We start from the raw sequence: 20,314 nt of genomic DNA, 5'->3' as shown, positions 1-20,314 counted from the left end.
TATAATTATTCCCCTTTACAAAGGAAAAAGGGAAAAAGAAGTGTGTGGTAATTATAGGGGCATTTGTCTTCTTAGTGTAATAGGAAAAGTATGTCATAGGATACTTATTGAAAGAGTTAGAGAAATAACAAAGGAATTAGCTGGAGAAGAACAGGAGGTTTTAGGAAGGGAAGAGGTTGTGTATATCAGATATTCATTCTTAGATCTTTAGTGGAAAACTTTCAAGAGAAGGAAAAGAAGTTGTATGCGGCCTTCATGGATTTGGAGAAAGCATTTGACAGGGTTGATAGACAAGGATTGTGGAAGGTATTAAGAATATATGGAGTAGATGGGAAGTTGTTGAATACTGTGAAGAGTATGTATCAGGGTGCTAAGGTGGCAATGCGTATGGATAGTGAACTGCGTGAATTTTTCTAATTGAAGGTTGGATTGAAACAAGGATGTGTCATGTCTCCATGGCTGTTCAATCTGTATATGGATGGGATTATAAAAGAGATACAAGGTAGGGCAGTGGATGTTGAAGCAGCCCTTGTGAGAGAGGGCAGTGTTTGGAAACTACCTGTTCTGTTGTTTGCAGATGATACTGTGTTGTTACGTGAAGACAAAGGGGTGCTGCAAGGCTTGGAGGATGAGTCTGGGAGAGTGTGTAAGAAACAGAATCTAAATGTGAATGCAGGGAAAAGTAAAGTTATGGTCATCGAGAGAAGTGAAGTCAGTGAATGTACAGTGAGGCTGGATGCTGAGGAAATGAAAAATGTGAGTGCATTTAAGTACTTGGGTAGTATGATGAGTAAGGATGGAAGTTCAGAGAGTGAAGTGCTTGAAAGGGTGTAACAGGGAAGAAAAGTTGCTGGTTCCTTGAATGCAGTGATAAGAAACAGGGAAGTGAGCATGGAGGTGAAAAAGCTGCTACATGACAGTATTGTGATACCAATTCTAACATAAGAAAGTGAAGCTTGGACCTTGTTGGAGGGACAGAAGTCAAGAGTGGCAGCAGTGGAAATGAGTTATTTGAGAGGAGCATGTGGAGTCACATGGAGAGACAGACTGACAAATGAGGAAATGATGAAGCGTTGTTGTGAGGATGTGGATGTGATAGGAAGTGTTAGGAGTAACACACTGAGGTGGTTTGGACACGTGGAGAGGATGGAGAGCGAGAGACTGATAAGGAGAGTGTATGTGAGTGAGGTGGAGGGGGGGAGAGGGAGGGAGAGGCCAAGGATGAGATGGAGGGATGGAGTGGAGACGTATATGAGGAGGGGGGTATGAGCTGGGAGCAGGGCAAAGAAATGGCGGAGGCCAGGGCAACATGGAGGCAATTTGTTTGTGATCACCCCTTACAGGATTAAGGTGTCTGGCAATAGATAGATAGAGACAGTCATTGATACTTACACCAACTTACATACATTCTCTACCATTGTTCCTGAATCCTACCTTATTCCACTTCTATATGGGAAAAAAGGTCATGATGATGATGATGATGATTATATATACCGTATATATATATATATATATATATATATATATACCGTATATATATATATATATATATATATATATATATACCTACCGTATATATATATATATATATATATACTGTATATCTATCTATCTATCTATCTATCTATATCTATCTATCTATATCTATATATCTATCTATCTATCTATCTATATATATATATATATATTTTGGCCATGATATCCAGAAGTTATACTATTCCAGCATCTGTCTCAACTCACTCTTCCTGACACACACGCATACAGTAACAACAGTAGCGAGGAGGGCAAGTGATGAGGCGAGGACAGGCAGGAGGACCCTCACATCAGTCAGGTACACCCCATCCATCACCAACCCAGGAGAGGATGGACCTGGGACAGAGAGAGATAAATTTATATAAGTACAGCAAGTCTTTGTTATGAGGCTTTTCTTACTTTTACAGTAACTGAGACAATCTTTATTGTGAGTGACTTTTTTTGTACTGAGATACAACAAGTTCTCATCAGAAAATACTTTTTTTTCTATTTCTTTACTAGGTCCCCAGCAAATTAAAGAAAAACTGCCCACTAACCACTTCACTTTGATTACATACTTTTTACTTTAATTCTAATGCTTTTGGATTACCTCATTCAGCATAGGTAAGACTTCTTGAACTGAAGGGTAAATGAAGGCTATTTTCAATCTCTCAAGTGCAAAAAAATACTTCATGTTCAATGAAATTATCCATAGGCAGCAAAAATTATATAAAAAATTAATTTAGCACTGAATAACACAGATTCACTGCTACCTATAAAGCTGATTTTCCTCCAATTTACAGAAGCAATCATATTGTATTCAAAATGTGTTGTTGTTGTCGCCTAAGCCTGGCATGTCTGGCCAAGCAAACCCACTGACCACAGGTAAGCAACTGTTTCTGTGGGATCATCTTACAGTATGGTAACAGCACAGTACATACACTGTGCAAAGATCCGGCATCCCCATGTGGAAGACAGTGCCTCACCCAGTTCGGACCAGGGTCCTCATGGTGAAGTGCAAGGAAATATGAGAAGTTTGGCTCTCAGGTGGTTGCTACAGCTGCACATCATCACCATATGTAGGCACCTTGTCACTGTCTTTTATGTAGCAATATCTCACAACACATCCCCAACTTAGCCTATCCTCTTGCTAATGAGAACTGCTGGTTAACAACTTTCTCTTTCCCTAGTGCGTAAAAGAAGTTCAAAACTGCACAAACTACAACTCAGAGTGAACTCTTACAGTTTACATATTAACAGTAGCTACTGGCCTTCTGGTTTGATCAAATTTACAACATACCTTTCCCGACACTGAAAAGAAATGAAGATAAAATTGCTTCTGGTTTGAGTATACTGAATAATACCCCTGTATGAGCTGGCATGGTGTGGCTACTGCCAGATCAAGTTATTCAGCTTAGGGAACCTCTGGCCATCAAAAGGTTAAGGCATAGCTAAATTTACACTGAATGTCCTTTTTTTTTTTTTTTTATTCTACAGGGTACTAATAAAGGCCTACTGACTTTCTGGTGTCTTAGAAACAATGAGACTGTTTTATTATCACAGTAAAACTATGACATACTGATCTAACACAGGAAGAAGCTTTTTGTTTGAAAGTATTAAGGGCCTAACGTATTCCAGCAAGCTTCTAAACCAACCTCCATCTAAGGCAGCAGTAGTGAAGGGATAGTCCTGTGCAGTACTGCCAGCTGAGTTGTAGGCAGTCACCCTCACCAGGTACTGAGTGGCTGCCTCCAGCCCCACCAGGTCTACTGGTCGCCCCCCCTCCACCCTTTCTGACACTGCAAGACAGGGAGACATGTATGGTCAAAGTTCAGACTAAGCATTGAATGTAAGACTAAGTGTACAGTTTCTTTTATCATTCTATAGCTACCACAACTACAGAACAAACCAATGCTCTGTCATGAATTACACTACATTATCATATGAATGTACGACAACAACTTGAGCTTACTGAAGCAATTATAGTGCAACTGAAATTTATGGATGAATTTTTTCATTCAGACCTGAATAATCATCATGACCTGTTATGGACTCCTTACCAGCAAGGGCAGGACCACTATGTTATGACATGACAGCAGAATTTTTGTCTTTACTAAGTTGATGATACTGAGCAAAGAGAAATGGTACAGAATTATGTCAGTACAGTATTTTTCATCTGATGAGAAGATTAGGAGAAATACACTGAGGTGGTTTGGACATGTGAAGAGAATGGAGAATGAAAGACTGACTAAGAGGGTGTATGTAGGTGAGGTGGAGGGAGGGAGAGGGAGGGGTAGACCGAGGATGAGGTGGAGGGATGGAGTTGAGAGGTATATGAGGGAGGGAGGGTGAGTTGGGGGGAGGGTAGTCAAATGGTGGGTGACAGAGCAACATGGAGGCGTTTTGTCTACGGCCACCCTTTGCTGGATTACGGCGTCGAGCTATAGATAGATAGAACTATACTCAAAGTAAAATGTGGATCTTGGTGTACATGCTTACCAACAATCCAGTTTGCTGATGATCCAGTCCTCCTGTATGCAATGCTGTAGTGACTAATGGGGCATCCACCATCGCTCCACTGGGTGAGGGAGACGGAGGCCCAAGATGTGTTCGCCACCACCACACCCTCACGCCCACCAGCAATGGGCACAGACCCAGCCGTCTTGGTGCGCAGGTTCTCAGAGGGGCGACCATGACCCACCTTCATGGAGAAAAAGATTCTTCAGTAAATTAAATATAGCATCATCATTCATCTTCACCTCTTTCCCCACTTAAATACTTTATCAAAATTTATTTTTATCCTGATCTTTTGCTTTACTTAAATATATCACCATCATTCATTTTCATCCTGACCTTTTTCCCCTCTTAAAGATGGAGCGATCTAAGATTAAGAAACAAAGAATGAGAATGTACTAAAATGAAAGAATGCCCAGTGAGCATGGAAGAGAGAGAGAGAGAGAGAGAGAGAGAGAGAGAGAGAGAGAGAGAGAGGGGGGGGGGAAGTAAACTTCTTGTGGCAAAACTCAGCTTCATCTTTGCAGAGTCCATTCAAAAAGGCATCTAAATAACAATAAAAAAATACAGCTGAAACACCTTGCCTAAAGTCTGTGCCGCCAGAAGCAAAAACTGTAACATGCACCTGAGTTTAACCTGGGGAATCTGCTAGTCTAGGTAGCAGATTATTTCCTTAGCTATTACAAGATCCTAGATTCAAGCCCAGGGTGAAAGATTTTGGGTTCTCTCAAACAAATAATAACTTCCAAGTCAACCCATCATAGGCCAGCACAATGAACCATGGCTTACCCCTCCCATCTGGAAAGGTCTAGACTTTACATGAACCAGTCATAGACTGATCATCTTGATGATGATGATGATGGTTTTATCTTGATGATGTGGTAGGTGGGGACACTCATCATCCACTCACTCGATGTAGTGCTGTTCTCGAAAGACTACCCCTTCCTCACTTCCTTCCTTCTTCCCTTCCTTTCTCTTCTATCTTTCTTTTCTCTTCCTCCTGTCTATGGGTGACTCTACACTGAGTGACCAACCAAATGGTTTCCTGTACACAAGGAAACCCTTTACTAGGCTGGGTGGTAACCATATAATCAAATTATGGCACCTAGTGGTTTAGTGGGTAATGAAGGCACTCCAGCCGGAATGGGCCTGTGCAGGTTTACCAAGGGGTGGTTGGGGTTTACTGCTCACGAAATGCCACTGGGGAATGAGTGAGGCTTGTCACTCTCATCTTAAATATCAGGACCAATTTGCCTAGCCCAGGACTCCTATGCTCTTCATGGGGCAACACAGGATTAGATGATGTAATTATGATGTATTACTTCTATTACAAATTAAGGTTGTAAGGACAGTGCTAGGAAAGAAAAAACACAAATTCACAAAGGTAAATGAGTCAAAAGGAATACTGTACAGTAACAGAAACTCCCATATCAGAAGCACTTGTCACATAACCAAGGCGGCTATCATCTGGTCCATCATTTATTGATATAACTTTCATAGATACTAAGATCTGAAGTAACTGAAATTTGTTTATCTATTTATATATATTTACACAAGAAAACCTGTTAAATCAGCATGATGGTACATACCTCAGGAGTATGATACAGCACTAAGATGAAATACTGTATATGATTTTGACTGAGAAACATAATACTGTATAGTACTGTACTTAGCAACAGAAATTTTAACAGGTTCAAGAGGCAATGAACATAAATCAGAGGCAGACAGGAAGCAAAAGTAGACAAGAAGTACTGTAATGGTAGGCAGGTAATAGGGAAAGTAAAGGAAACACAGGTAGGCAGGAACTAGGAATAGACAGGAATCATAGGTAGGCAGGCTTGGTAGCATAGGCATTGTCAGAAACATACTGTAGTATAATTGTGATTTACAGCTTACTTTTATTAGTTTAGGTGGCTATCTAGTCCTTCCCTATCCCATTATATATGCATGTGGCACATTAATAGTCTCTTGTATGCTGTATGTTACTGTGCAATCTATATTGGTTTGCACCACATTAGAAGCATAATGTTGTACAGCACTAAGACCTGGGCAGTAATGGAAGAGAATTTTCATGGGCTCAAACATACAGAAATAATAATGATTAGATGGATGTGTAGTGCACCTTTGAATGAGAGGCCTGGGGTGTTAGGACTGTGAAGAGTTGAGAAGAAGGATGGGACTTGGAAGTAATAGTGCTGTGATGAGGAGAGGTACAATGAGATGGTTCAGGCATGTTGACAGGATGGAGGGAGGCAACTGGGTGTGGAAGGGGAGGGATGTAAATTTTGAGGGTATGGTTGCAAGAGGCAGACCAAAAATGACCTAGGAAAAGATCAGTGAGTGCGACCTCAGGATAAGAGATTGAACAGGGAGGCTGCCATTGATTAAGCAACATGGAAAGCTGCCTTTAGGTTACCCAGACCAATGGATGCAAGCAAGTTGGAGCCTTTATAAATGAAATGAAACACTATAAAACTGGTATCAAATTACATGCAAAAGAATACTAAAGTATAAAATGCAAAATGAACTGGTAAGGAGGAAGTGCTAGTACGGCATGCCTTCTGTGTCCGTGGTGTAGCTAAAAACCAAATACTGTATTTAACAAGGGAAAACTTATTAACAACACTGTGAAGTGAACATAAATCATACTGTCCTTTTCACTTGGCCCACTATTGCCATCTCTCTATTCTCAATGCTGAGCTGCAACAAATGGTTAACATTAGTGCACAATGCTGGTAACAAAGATGTGCTGTCAAAAGGAAGTAAAGATGTAGCATTATTTTATTCTGCCAATGGGCTAAGGAAAACAAGATGCAAATGAACAAAAATCTCCACCAGGTGGACAAACTATAGAAAGTTAAACCAAGTGGACAAACTACAGAAAGTGAAAGATCTGACGGATTGGGATGTGACAGACCTTATTGTATGCAGTGACATAAAGGTCATAGTGGCTGCCGCAGGAGAGACCGCGCAAGTCATGTGCTGTCTGTGTTGGGGGTACAGTCTCCTCTTGCCACTCCCCATAGTCCCGTTTGTAGGACACAGTAAGGCCCAGCAGCGGGGCACCACCATCATCACCAGTCCGCCACGACACTGTCAAACTAGTGGAGCCCGTTCGTGTTACATGGATGTAAGGTGGTGCTGGTGGTACTGGGGGAAGTGAGGGAAGAAACCATCTTAGGCATTGTTTGCATCATATCAATAACACACTTTATATGAAAACATTCCCTCAATGCTGGTCTAACCACCCTGTCTCTGAAGGAGGCATTAACTCAACTATCTCATCATCCTCATCTCAGTTTGCTCCAACCTATTTATATCATCATTTACTGACTGTGTTTTACTGACACACAACACAGGCAGCATAAATGTACCCCTTTGTGAAAAGATAACTATAAAAAATATTATTAACACTACTGGAAATCAATATTCATCTATACTGGACAAAATATGAGGCAACTAGATTGGTACCAAGGGTCAGTATTAATTCAGCATGTGGGCACCTTGGATAATGAAAGAGTATGGGACTATGTTAATTAACTATGTAGATACCTTGGACAGCAAGGGAGTAAGTGATGTGGTCATCACCATGTGGGTTGGAGACTCTGCACGTGTAGTTTCCTGAGTCCTTCCTCTGAACATCCCTCAGAACCAGCGTCCCATCAGGGTAGCTTGATACACGCCTAAAGGAGGGCATGAGAGTCACCATCATTATCACTAGTAACTGCATCATTATCATCGACCTCATTGTCGTCATCATCATCATCATCATCATCATCATCATCATTTTTATAATTTTCATTATCATTCATAAAAATAAGTGATTTCATCATCACCAGAAAGATGGAAAGTGAAAGTATAGAAGTTAGTGAATTATGAACAGCATGCCCAGTGAAATGGGCAACACAATCATTCAAGCCCCTGCAATCCCGGTTTCATCTCACAGGCCTATCTATCTGAAAAAATTATATTTTCTCTATCATTATAATTCTACTGTAAATGTCTTCATATATACCTGTTAGAAAATTGGGAAAATTTCTACTTATCAGGTGCTTGCCTGTGAGGAGATTAAATATGTCTCTGAGCCTGGAGCATGCACATGATCTTTTCTTCTTTATAGTTTTAGATATGTTTCACATATGAAAGGAGCTGCATGTCTTTGAGCCAGGAGCATGCACATAATCTCTATTTCATTATGAATATGCTTAATGTAGGACTGTCAGAATACCATTAAACAATTTACTTACTTGTTGGTGGAGTCTGTGAGGAGCTGTGTGTCCCTGAGCCATGAGCGTGTTGGCGGAGGGTCACCCACAGCCTCACACCTCAGGCTGACATCCTCCTCATAGTGCACTTCAGTGACACCGCCCCATGACACAACACGTGCTGGCACTGAAGAACAGTGAGAATTAGGACCATATTATATGTGGCATACGAAGCTTCATGGTGCTTCTTCCTTGGAGATTTATTCTGCATATTGCTCCTGTACATTCTCTTAAATGCTATATACTGTATATTATAATTATATCCTTTAATAGTAAACATGGTTTGCATCACTGACATACATGAGGATACTGAGGCATAAAATGATGGAAAAATTTGCTGATTTAAAGGGAGAGGTGCTATGAATCCTCCTATGCCAAGCAACAGCACAGTCAAGAGGTGCTATGAATCCTCCAATGCCAAACAGAACACAGTCCTTACATGAAATAGGAAGAGGAGTAAGAAAAAAAAAAGAAAGAAAGAAACAACTGATCCTCCTCATAGGGTGATCTTTGGGAGAATTTGCCTGGGATGGAAGGGACCAAAGGGAACACCACAAAACTCATGGATAGAATGGGTTGATGCTTCCTGTCGAGAGATATTTCGAGGGGGAAGAGTCACTGCCTGGAGGGTGGCACAATGGGATCCCCATGGGTGGAGTTGGAATGAGAGTGAGGCTATGAGCCCTGTGGCATTTGCCCTATATGATGATGATGCAAAATTTACTTTAGTGTAATCAAGTGTAATCAAAGAGAAGAAGTAACTGGATACAGTATAAGAATAGAAGGGATATCAGTCAAATATGAAAGAAAGAGGACCTGCTGAACTGCAAGCAAACAGAAGAAGGAAAATCAGATAAAAAGAATTGAAGATGAAATAGAAGAAGGAGAGTTAGCTAAGATACCAGAGTTAGTATGCATGAGACAGGTGTGTCAGAAGTGTTGATTGTGACAGGCTAGGGGGCAAAAGTTTTGAGTACCTGTGTTAGTGTGTGTATAAATACATCCATACAGGTGGTCCCCGACTTACGAAGGGGTTATGTTCCAAGAAACTGATCGTAAGTCAATTTTTTTTGTAAGTCAAAAATGCATTTAATACACCTAACCAACCAAACATCATAGCCTAGCCAAGCCTACCTTAAACATTCATTGAACACTTACATTACCCTACAGCTGGGCAAAATCATTAACACAAAGCCTATATTACAATAAAGCATTGAATATCTCATATCATTTATTGAATACTGTACTGAGATTGTCAACTGCAAAAGTCCAAGTTCAAGTGTGATGGCCATTACAGGCAGGTTCACAATTCCCTGTCAGGATGATTCCCGTTACAACAAAAAACACGACAAGTCGCCACCTAGAGTAATTGCCTTCCTCTTCTTCTTCTCACCTATGGCAGATGAGACAGAAGGGCAGTTTGTAGACATGATGGATACGCAAAACACATGCAGGTACAGGGGGGTATCCAAAAAAAACGCCAGCAACACAGAACACTGTAGAGCATCGGAGCATCAATTGTTTACAAACACAACCGCCCGGGCAGACTGGGAGTGACTCAGGTTGCTGCCACTGCATCATACCACATGTTATTAGCCCAGGAAAAGATCAAAATTCAAATTTCGAAGTACAGTTTCTAAATTCGTAAAGTCGAAAATTTGTAAGTAGACCGTTCGTAACTAGGAGACCACCTGTACTTGTGCTGGAGGGCAATGGCAGCTGTAAGAGTCCTGTGATATTATGCATAAGATATCAGTGTTATAGGAATTATGATACATTGAGTTACTGTACGTAAAATACCGGGTACCTACCTGTATTTGTGGGTGTGATAGTCACAGGTGGTGAGGGCTGTCCTTCACCTACTCTGGTCCTCGCTGCCACTGTTACCTGCACTGCCCCGCTACCTGTCGGCACATTTACCTCGTGACGGCGGGTTGGGGCGCGAACCACGAATCGCTAGGAGGGAATAAAGATTATGATGAGTAAATGGTGTAAAGAACCATTATTTTCACTGTTATTACCATTACTAATAAGACTGTCACTCTAACTTAATACTCTCCAGTTTTATTTGTTATTATTGTTGTTCAACCCCAGACTGTATGATCAAGCAGACCTGGTGATTGCAGGTACATAACCACTAGTATGGGGTTGTCCCATAGGTTTCCTACACTGTTGAGGCTGTGTCTGTGTCTTAGTGTGGGATTTGCTGTGCAGTGCTTCATTATGTGTGCGAGTGATGTTCTGTGGGCCTGTCCTACAAGCTGGGAACATGTCCTCTGTGATTTCACCCAACCCAAAGCTAAGCTGGTAGCTAAGGTGAACTGGGAAGCCTACTTAAACCAAATTCAATTCTTAAACTGCTCCAAGCCCCAGCCAGGATTCGAACCTGGGTCCACTGGGGTTGTTGGCCACCTCCCTACTGACTTTGACACCGCCTCTCCCCAAACTGTAGTATGGTGTTGTCATCAAGGTGTTGTACTGACCTGAGTGTGAATTATGTTGGTGTTTCTTCACTGCTAGTGTTGGAATGAATGGGGGTGGGATATTGTAATAAAGGGTTTGATAATAATTGTGTCGTGATTATTTTATGCACCATAACTAAGAATTACAAGAGTGTTGTGAGCTGGCACAGGCTGCTACACAGGTGTGCCCCTCATATCTAGGTCATCTCTAACAGGGAGGACTTTTCTTTCAGCATGTAAGTGAGCTGTGGAAATGGTTTCGGTGCAGGCAGTGTGATGGGAAGGGAATTTTTCTCTATACTTTGCAAGGAATTGTAGCAGGTTAGATATGATGGGAGTCTCTGCTGAGAAGGCATACATCAATGGCCTATAGGTACTATTCATATTTTATGGAGAGTGTTTCTTTTTGTTGTCCAAAGTCTGGCTCTGTAATTGCCCTGTGTGCAATGAGTCTGCAAAACTCAGTATAAAGACTGTCAAAACTATGGACTTCATCATCACTACCATCATTATTCTAACTGAATATCTTTCTCAGAATGTATCCTCATAATAACTATCATCATCATTATCATTCTCATCATTATCCCCCATCTCTTCCCCTACTCCTCCTCCTCCTCTTCCTCCTACTAATCACATGTTACCATTACCCTCATTTTCATCGATCCAGTCCAGTCCAATATCTCATTATCTCAAACAGGTGGAAAGCATCCCAAAACCCATCATCAACCATCAAGCCTTCAAACTTTCTTACATTGTACTACTGGTAGTAGAAGCCCTGTCACTTAACGTGCCTCTATCTTCATATGGTTTGAAAATAAGTCCAGCAAATTTGTAACGACAGACACTGATGACCATATGGCAACAGATCAATGTCATTAACGTCAGCTGCTTTGGATTCATTAGACTCATTTTCAAAGACATGGAGAAAATAGCAGGAGAGGTGAAATAACTTTTGAAGTTGGTAGTAAGTGGGCTGCATGGAATCCAATGACTGGATAAGGAAATGGATATTAATACAAGCTATCAACATAATACAGTACCTGAGTGTGGAAGGAGTCACAGTTTATCCACTGTCCACCAAAGTCTTCAAAACTATTGGATTTAGCTCACAAGATAAAATAACCACTCTTCTCCACATTCCAAATCTAGTCTTTTCCATAATTTCAATAGCATTCATTCCTCCCTCCCCGACTTAATCTTAGTCATTATCTCTATTCTCTTTCCATTTCCTTTCTTATCTCTTCAATCCTTTCAAGCCCAGTCTTTCTCTCTCTCTCCTCTGTCTAAGAATCTCTCTTCATTATCCCTAATTCTTTTCCAAAACTCTTTCCCACAGCAATCATCATACTATCTCCCCTGCCCCTATTTTTCTGTGTTTTCTTTTCTTCTCTCAATTCCTGTTTCAATTGACCTTTTACATCCCTATCCTCATGGTCCAAGTCTCCCTCTTTTTCACTCTAGTAGTCTACACTTCCTCACATTCCTTCAGTCCCCATCTCTTTTATCCTTTCAGTCCCTGTTTACTCTTCCCCAACCTCTCAATCTTCCTCTCCTCTCCTTCATTTTTTCATTCCTAATATTCTCTCCTCTTCTCCATCCTCTCAATCTTGGTCTCCTCATTTCTCCTGCTGCCACACCTTCTCCCATCCTCCTCCTCTCCTCTCTTCCATCTTTTCAGTCCCCATATCCTCCCTTTAACCTCTCATCTTCCTTTCCTCCTTCCACCCCACCTTCTCGTCTCTGCCCCTGATGGCAATGAAGTAGTTGAGGAGTCGTCCATTACTGCTGGTAGGGGGCAGCCATGATACCACCACAGTCCCTGGCCTCACAACTGCCACCTTCACACCAGCGGGAGGACTTGGCACTGGGGGAACAGAGGTTAAAGGGTAAGATTACAGAGTTATTATTCATTCATTCGTTCATCATTTAATGCAGTATTGCCCCATGAGGAGCGTGGAAGCCCGGGGCTAAGCAAGTTCGTCCTGACATTTAGGATAAGAGTGACCAGCCTCACTCATCCCTAAGTGGCATTATGTGAGCAATAAACCCCTACGCCTTGGATATAAACCTGCACCAGCTCAATCTGATTGGAGTGCCCTAATTACCCACTAAACCACCAGGCACCATAATTATGTTATATGGTTACCACCCACTATAGTAAATGGTTTCCTGGTGTACAGGAAATCATTTGGCTTGTCACTCAGTGCAGAGTCACCTATAGACACAAGGAAGAGGAAAGAATGAAGGAATGAAAGACAGAATAGAAATGACGGAAAGAAGGAAGGAAGAGAGGAAAGGGCAATTAAAGAAAAAAAAAAAATCATCTGATGCCACACTTCCTCTTAGGGAGCCCTAAACTGGGGTTGGCATACCACAGCTGAATTTTCTATGGACTGGAAGCTAACCCCTGTGCCAAAACCACCTAATTACAGTACTTTCCAACAGCTACTGGAACCTATTGGGAATATGTATTCTGTTAAATTGAGTCTCGGTCTGGACTTGGACTTATGGTCGAGTTTCCAACTTAATAATCAGAGTAAAATTTGTATTGGAGTAGAGATGGGGGTATATTTGGAAGAGATTAATACTGGAGCAGAAAAGAAGTATAGTCAGAGACAGTTAGACTACAACAATATTAATACAGTACTAGGGAAGATTGGGAAACTTACATTAGTTCACAATCAGTATTGAGGAAGAGGAAGTAAGGGTGTTAAAGGTCAGCACTGAAGCTTTGATATTATGGGTACAATTAGTATTCAAATAACTCCACTGTACTGCAATTCAGTACTGCAATGAATTCTGCCAGTGTGCCTAAAATCTTCAGAGTCAGTAATGAAGATATTTTTCTGGTGACATCAAAATGGCTTCAATAATGCTGAATAATATATATGTTTTAATTTCAAGCATAAACTAAACCTAGGATACAGTCAAAAGTGAAACCAACCAATTGTAACTTAGTACAGCAATGAATTTTGTGTCAATGTATCTTAACCATAGGATTACATTTTATGTTCCTTTAAAAAAATGTATTCTCACTAGTGCCAAATTATTTCAATTAGCTTAGAACTGGCCTCCTGCTTTCTAGGAAGTAACACTTTGACTGCTACAACATCCCCATTCACTAGTTATATAAACCTTTAATGCTCCTTTAGGAACACAGGGTCCTAAGGCTTAGCTAATAAGTACTGTATAGGCATTTATGGGAAGAGTGACTAGCCACTTGCCCAGATCAGCATTAGGTAAGCAATAAACCTCAACCATTCTTTGGGCTTAAACCTTTATAGACCATATCCAGATGGTGTGCCTTAGCTTACTAGACCACCAGAACCCCATTTGCTGGTTATAAATAAATTCTCTGGTACTTGCCAAAACAAAATACTTATGCGCATCCAAAGTACTGAAAAGATCTTTCAAAATACAGTACTGTATAGGCCAATCCAAGTAAGATTTCTCCCAGATGAATATTACCATCTGACATAATTCTGCTTGAGCAACAATCTACAGTGACATCTGAGGAAAAAAAGTCACTGATGAATTCCTCTCCACATCATTCTTGCTACAACAGATGATTTTATTCAAATACAAGTACGTTTAAGTACTTGGGTAGTGTGATGAGTAAGGATGGAGGTTTGGAGGGTGAAGTGCTTGAAAGGGTACAGCAGGGAAGAAAGGTTGCTGGTTCTTTGAAAGCAGTGATAAGAAACAGGGAAGTGAGCATGGAAGTGAAAAAGTTACTACATGACAGTATTGTGATACCAACTCTAACATATGGAAGTGAAGCTTGGACGTTGTTGGAAGGACACAAGTCAAGAGTGAGAGCCGTGGAAATGAGTTATTTAAGAGGAGCCTGTGGAGTCACATGGAGAGACAGGCTGATGAATGAGGATATAAAGGAGCGTTGTGGTGTTGATGTGGATGTGATAGGAAGCGTTATGAGGAACACACTGAGGTGGTTTGGCCATGTGGAGAGGATGGAGGGTCAAAGACTGACAAAGAGAGTGTATGTGAGTGAGGTGGAGGGGGAAAGAGGGAGGGGGAGGCCGAGGATGAGATGGAGAGATGGGGTGGAGAGGTATATGAGAGAGGGGGGTGTGAGTTGGGAGCAGGGGAGTGAAATGACGGGGGACAGGGCGACTTGGAGGCGATTTGTTTGTGGCCACCCCAAACGGGATTGAGGCGTCTGGCAATAGATAGATAGATAGACAGACAAAGGACCTCTATTTCCAAAGGTGTTGGTGTATAATATATCTGCCATGTCCAGTTCAAAAGGTTTCTTCTAGTCTGAATAAAAATGCCTCAAGGTTGCAAAACAGCATGTAAAATATGTCATCAAACTGGAGGGGCAAATATTGTACCATCCTCCTCAGTGGTGCAGAAGACAGGGTCACTGAGTGGCCCCTCCCCCTCCCTGGTCCTGGCCACCACCTGCAGGGAGTAGTTGGTATATGGTCGAAGTCCCCTCAGGAGAACGCTCACTGCTGCTGTTGTTTCTCCACTCAGGTCAGATGCTGTGGATGAGGGAGGCAAAATCAGACACCTCTTACCTCTTCCCCTATATCTACATTTCCAACCTCTAAACCTACCTACTGTGCTTTCTATTTCTCAACTGTGGACACCTCTTACTTCTAAACATGCCCACAATTCCTACCTTTGTCAACAGGAGCATAGAGAACCCTGTATCCTGTGAGATGTCCTCTGGCTTGGGCAGGTGGCAGGCTCTCCCATGTCACCTGTACACTGTGGGCAGTGAATGGGGAGCAGCGCACAGCAGTTGGGGCAGACAGGGGGACTGTGGACGACAGGAGAGGTAAGAAATGAAGGAAAACAGCGACTGAGGAAAAAGATTTATTTTTCTCATAACCCCTGATAACTTTTCACTTGATTTCAAAGACTGGCATCAATTATAAAATGGGTATGTAGGGGGATCCTCAACTTAACGGAACTCAGTAGGTGGGGCATTATAGCAAAATAGTGTGGTAACAGATTAAACAAATGCATGGAATGATATTTGCCTGTTTTAAGACTCACCACTCTCTAAGATGATGGCTGTGATGGGTTTGTTCAATGGATCCTCCCTCTGGCTGTTAATCACATAAAAAGTCATCAGAATGATAATTACACACTACCTAACTTACCATCCTCCAAAGTTGTGGCAGTGACAGTTGTACTAGATGGTCCGGCCCCTTGAGTATTCACTGCCTGTACCTCCACCAGATATTTTGTGTAGGGGGCTAGTTCAGTCACTACAGCAGAGCAGCAACCCATGGTGGATGTGGAGGATGAGGATGAGGTGGGTGAGGATGAGGATGAGGAGGACACGGATGATGAAGAGGAGATTGACCAGGTATCTGCTTCCACTGTGACAATCTTGTATTGGTCACTTGTAGTGCTGGAAAGTTGAAAGGAAATGAAGTTAAGCTGATGGTTAGTGTGTTCTTTAAAGCCTACCTGCATCAGTAATGAAACCACAGCACACTGAGCATATATGAGATTGATGTGCACATCCTTGCTTGCAACTGGAAAAAACAAGTTCAGTCAAGGTATAAATGTGATGGACGAATAGGAGAGAGGGAAAGGAGGAAGTACCAGTAGTTCACACAAGAAGAGTAGAAAAGCTGCAAGAGATGGAAAAAAGGCAGAATGTAAGGGAGAAGTGGAGGAGCAACTGAGTAAACACGATTTGGAGCAGCTGTGGGAGGTGGAAGGTGTGTGCAAGACATTCACAGAAGAAATACTGTATTGGCAGCATGTGAGGTGGTGTGAGGGGTGAAGAGAAGATGAAAGGGGGTGCATGGAACAGCATGGTGGAATAAAGAAGTGAGACGAATTGTGGCGCAAAAGAAGAAAGCATATACCGTGCAGTTATACCCCGGTTTAACGATGCAACTGATTGGGCAAAAACCCATCATTAGGTGGGGTATCATATACTGGGGTAGATTTAACATGTACAGTAATGGGATGTATTATTCAGCCTTTTGTTTCCCCCCCAAACAAGTTCCAAAACCCACCCAAATGAGCCAAAAACAAGTTTAAAGCCAATCTAAATGGCCTAACAGCTGTAAAAGAAGCTAACTTAAGCTTAATACCTGTAAATAACTCACTAAAACCAACAAATAAAATCTGAAAATCATCATATATAAGTCTGGAAATTATCAAGCTTAGTTAACTGTACCCCAAACTGACAATGTTCACCCCACCTCTGGCTAAAACACATTAATCTAAGTCTAAAAACATTTCTAAATCAACCTAAACATAATTTTAGTCTAAAATATCATCAAAATCGGTAAAAAAAATCAAAACCCATCGTTAATCCGGGGTTTGGCCATCGTTAAGCAGGGTATGGTGGTATTTCTACCCCCATCGTTAAGCCTGGGTATCACATATAGGGGTATCATACAGTCTATCGAGGTATACCTGTAGTGAGTGTATGGGATGCAGAGGCATGGAGGAAGTTGAGGGACGAAAGAGTTAGCTATAGCTATGTACAGAGGAAGAGAGATGTGAAAAGTTTAATAAGAGAGTGCAAGAAGAGTGTATGAGGAATTTGGAAGGAATTTGGGTGTAAAGTGGAGGGAATGTAAGAAAACGTTCTGGAAGGGGGTAAAGAGAGTTTGACAGGGTGATAAAGAAGTTAGTAGGGGAGTGAAAGATAAGAATGGTAGGTTGATAGTGGAAAAAGGAAAAAAGTGAGCAGATGGAGAGAACACTTTAAGGAACTGTTAAACATAGAATTGGAAAGTAATGTGAGTATAAGTGGCTGAGGAATTGCTGGGAGAAAGAGGGAGGTGAGAAGAGAGGATGAGATCAGTAGGAAGGAAGTAGTAGATGCAATGAAGAAAGTCAAAATGGGGAAAGCCCCAAGAATTGATGGAGTGTGTGGTGAAATGCTGAAGCATGAGGGGGAGATGGTAGTAGGATGGATATGGAAGATGTGGAGACTGGCCTGGAAGGAAGGTAGAGTCCCAGAGGATTCGAAGTCAGGTATAATTATTCCCCCGTACAAAGGAAAACGGGAAACAGAAGTGTATGGTAATCACAGGGGCATCTGTCTTCTTAGTGTATGAGGCAAAGTATATGGTTGGATACTTATTGACAGAGTTAGAGAAATAACAGAGGAATTAGTCAGAGAAGAATAGGGAGGTTTGAGGAATGGAGGAGGTTGTGTAGATCAGATATTCATCCTTAGGTCTTTAGCAGGAAACTTTCTAGCGAAGAGAAAGAATTTGTATGCAGCCTTCATGAATTTGGAGAAAGCATTTGGCAGAGTGGACAGACAATGAATGTGGAAAACATTAAGAATATAAGAGCATATGGGAAGCTGGTGAATGCCGTGAAGGGTATGTTTGAGGGTGCTAAGGCTGCATTGTGTGAGAATGGTGAACTAAGTAAACTTTTCTATATGAATGTAGGATTGAAAGGGATGCGTCATGTCTCCATGGCTGTTCAATTTGTATATGGATAAAGAGACAGAAGAAACAAAAGGTAGGGCAGTGGATGTTGGAGCAACTCTAATGAGAGGAAGCATCCTTGTGACCCTCATTTGGGTCGTGACCGAGGGTTTGGGAACCACTGCTGACCTTCATAACCCCTTGACTCTGGTGAAGACTGTTTCCTTGTACTCTTTCACCTTATTAGGGTGATTTTTGTCAGCTTAGGGAGTGAAATCAGATTAAAAATAAGTTACTGGACACTCTTTCTAGCCCAGTCACTACATATTATTTCTCCAGAGTCAAAAGGATCATCAGGAGGTGTCAAGAATAAACTTTACAAAAAAAAAAAAAAAAGACTTCCAAACCACGACATCCTTCTCCACCTTTCTTACCCGACTTCTTTCTCCAATTTCTTTTCTCAGTGTCTTATTTTCCACGACATGCCCCAACTTCTTTTCCCATTTTTCTTCATTTTTCTCCCTAAGCTTCCTTCTCCAATTCTCCTCCTCATCCTCGACTTCCCGACCTACCCGACATTTCCGTAACTGATGTAGTAAGCGATGATACGCCCGTGCCTAACCGCGGGGTCGGGTGGGGCCCAAGTCACTCTCAGGCTGGTGGAAGTCAGGGGCGTCACCTCCACCTCTGTCGGCGGGCCTCCAGGGGGCTCACCTTCAGTGGAAACTTGCAGTGCCTGTGAGAGAGGGGCTGTATTAATAATCATTCTTCAGTTTAAATTTTGTATTAGAATGCTCATTTGCAATGGTACATTCTGCTTGTTAATAATTGTACCTTCTTGTTTATAACTGTACATTCTGCTTGTTCATAATTGTACCTTCTGCTTGTTAATAACTGTGGCTTCTGCTTGTTGATAACTGTACCTTCTGCTTGTTACCCCTGCCAAGGAAGTTTTTTTACCCCGTGTTTGTTTGTTTTTGTCTTTGTTTGTCTGTGTGTTAGCAGGATTACTCTAAAAATTTTGAACAGATTTTGATGAAATTTTGTGGAAGGATGGGCCATGGGCCAAAGAAGAAATTATTAAACTTGGAGGCAGATCTGGATCTGGATCCGGAGTACCCTGCATAATATCTCCAAAAGTTCTCTATGAATTTTAATGAAATTTAGTGGAAAGGTGAGTGATGGACCAAGAAAGAACTGAATAAACTTTGGGGCAGGTCCGGATGAGGATCCGGATCCTACATCTATGGATCCGTATCCGGATCCTTTTTAATGGCAATGGCATTAGAAGAGGACTGCACTTTCTGAGTGCTTCTTAGTATATACCTGTATCTTCTGCTTGTTTTTAACTGTACCTTGCTGCTTGCTAATGACTGTACCTTCTTGTACAGGATACCTGCATCTACCTTCTTGTTTGTAATTGTACTTTTTGACTGCTTACAAGTGTATCTTCTACATGTTTATAAATGTACCTTCTGTCTGTTTATAACTGTATATTCTGCATGCTTATAACTGTACCTCCTACTTCTTTATAACGATACCTTTACTTGTTTATAACTGTAATTTCCGCCTGTTTACATCTGTACTTTCTCCTTGTGTATAACTGTACCTTCTTGTTTGTAACTGTACCATCTCTCAGGCAGCAATCAAACCAACCAAACTAGAATGACTTTAAGTGAAAAATGTGATTAAACAAAATAACTCTTGAAAATAATCGTGTGCAACGAAAACTTAATAATCGCAAAACTGGGTCAAGATTCAAATTAGTAGTAAGATGGGGGTAAGGTAGCATCCGTAAGCCGAGGAAGAGAAATGACAATAGTGACAGGATGGTTATTGAAATCATTCAGATAATCAATCACGCGCTCGGAATGAACTAATTTTACGTAATGTATGACAACTCTGACAGCTGTATTTCTCTCACACAGCACATAATGATTTGACACACACACACACCTCAGAAGGCTTGGAAGGTCCCATGGCATTGTGTGCGTAGAGAGTGAAGAGGTATTGCGTGGCTGGTGTGAGGCCCTCCACCCTACCCTCCGTCTCCCTCCCGCCCACCGCTACTTCCCCTCCCCCGCTCCTTTCCAGCGGCTCCTGCTGACTTCCTGTTGCTCCCTCCTGCTCCAGCGGCTGCTCCATCAACGCCTGCTTCTGCTGCCAGTCTGAA

The 20,314-nt window shown here is 41.7% G+C and overlaps 1 protein-coding gene across 1 annotated transcript in view; it reads right to left on the bottom strand.

The window, feature by feature from the left end:
• Nucleotides 1-20,314, bottom strand: part of LOC145397754 (cell adhesion molecule Dscam2-like) — a 61,010-nt gene that overhangs the window by 12,354 nt on the left and 28,342 nt on the right. The window contains exons 9-22 of the mRNA XM_080270776.1: nucleotides 20,291-20,309; nucleotides 20,098-20,248; nucleotides 18,714-18,877; nucleotides 15,889-16,142; nucleotides 15,402-15,542; nucleotides 15,109-15,261; nucleotides 12,484-12,617; nucleotides 10,103-10,247; nucleotides 8,274-8,418; nucleotides 7,579-7,709; nucleotides 6,944-7,176; nucleotides 4,012-4,213; nucleotides 3,168-3,311; nucleotides 1,741-1,869 (exon numbers count right to left, since the gene is read on the bottom strand). Of these exons, the coding sequence (XP_080126902.1) occupies nucleotides 1,741-1,869; nucleotides 3,168-3,311; nucleotides 4,012-4,213; nucleotides 6,944-7,176; nucleotides 7,579-7,709; nucleotides 8,274-8,418; nucleotides 10,103-10,247; nucleotides 12,484-12,617; nucleotides 15,109-15,261; nucleotides 15,402-15,542; nucleotides 15,889-16,142; nucleotides 18,714-18,877; nucleotides 20,098-20,248; nucleotides 20,291-20,309 (2,145 nt within the window). The remainder of the gene's footprint in view (nucleotides 1-1,740; nucleotides 1,870-3,167; nucleotides 3,312-4,011; nucleotides 4,214-6,943; nucleotides 7,177-7,578; nucleotides 7,710-8,273; nucleotides 8,419-10,102; nucleotides 10,248-12,483; nucleotides 12,618-15,108; nucleotides 15,262-15,401; nucleotides 15,543-15,888; nucleotides 16,143-18,713; nucleotides 18,878-20,097; nucleotides 20,249-20,290; nucleotides 20,310-20,314) is intronic.

This window comes from Coenobita brevimanus, chromosome 43 (assembly GCF_032717465.1).
Source record: "Coenobita brevimanus isolate Jiangsu-jjx chromosome 43, ASM3271746v2, whole genome shotgun sequence".
NCBI lineage: Eukaryota > Metazoa > Arthropoda > Malacostraca > Decapoda > Coenobitidae > Coenobita > Coenobita brevimanus.
The sequence above is the reverse complement of the archived record's forward strand: the minus strand, read 5'-3'. Positions and strand labels throughout refer to the sequence as shown.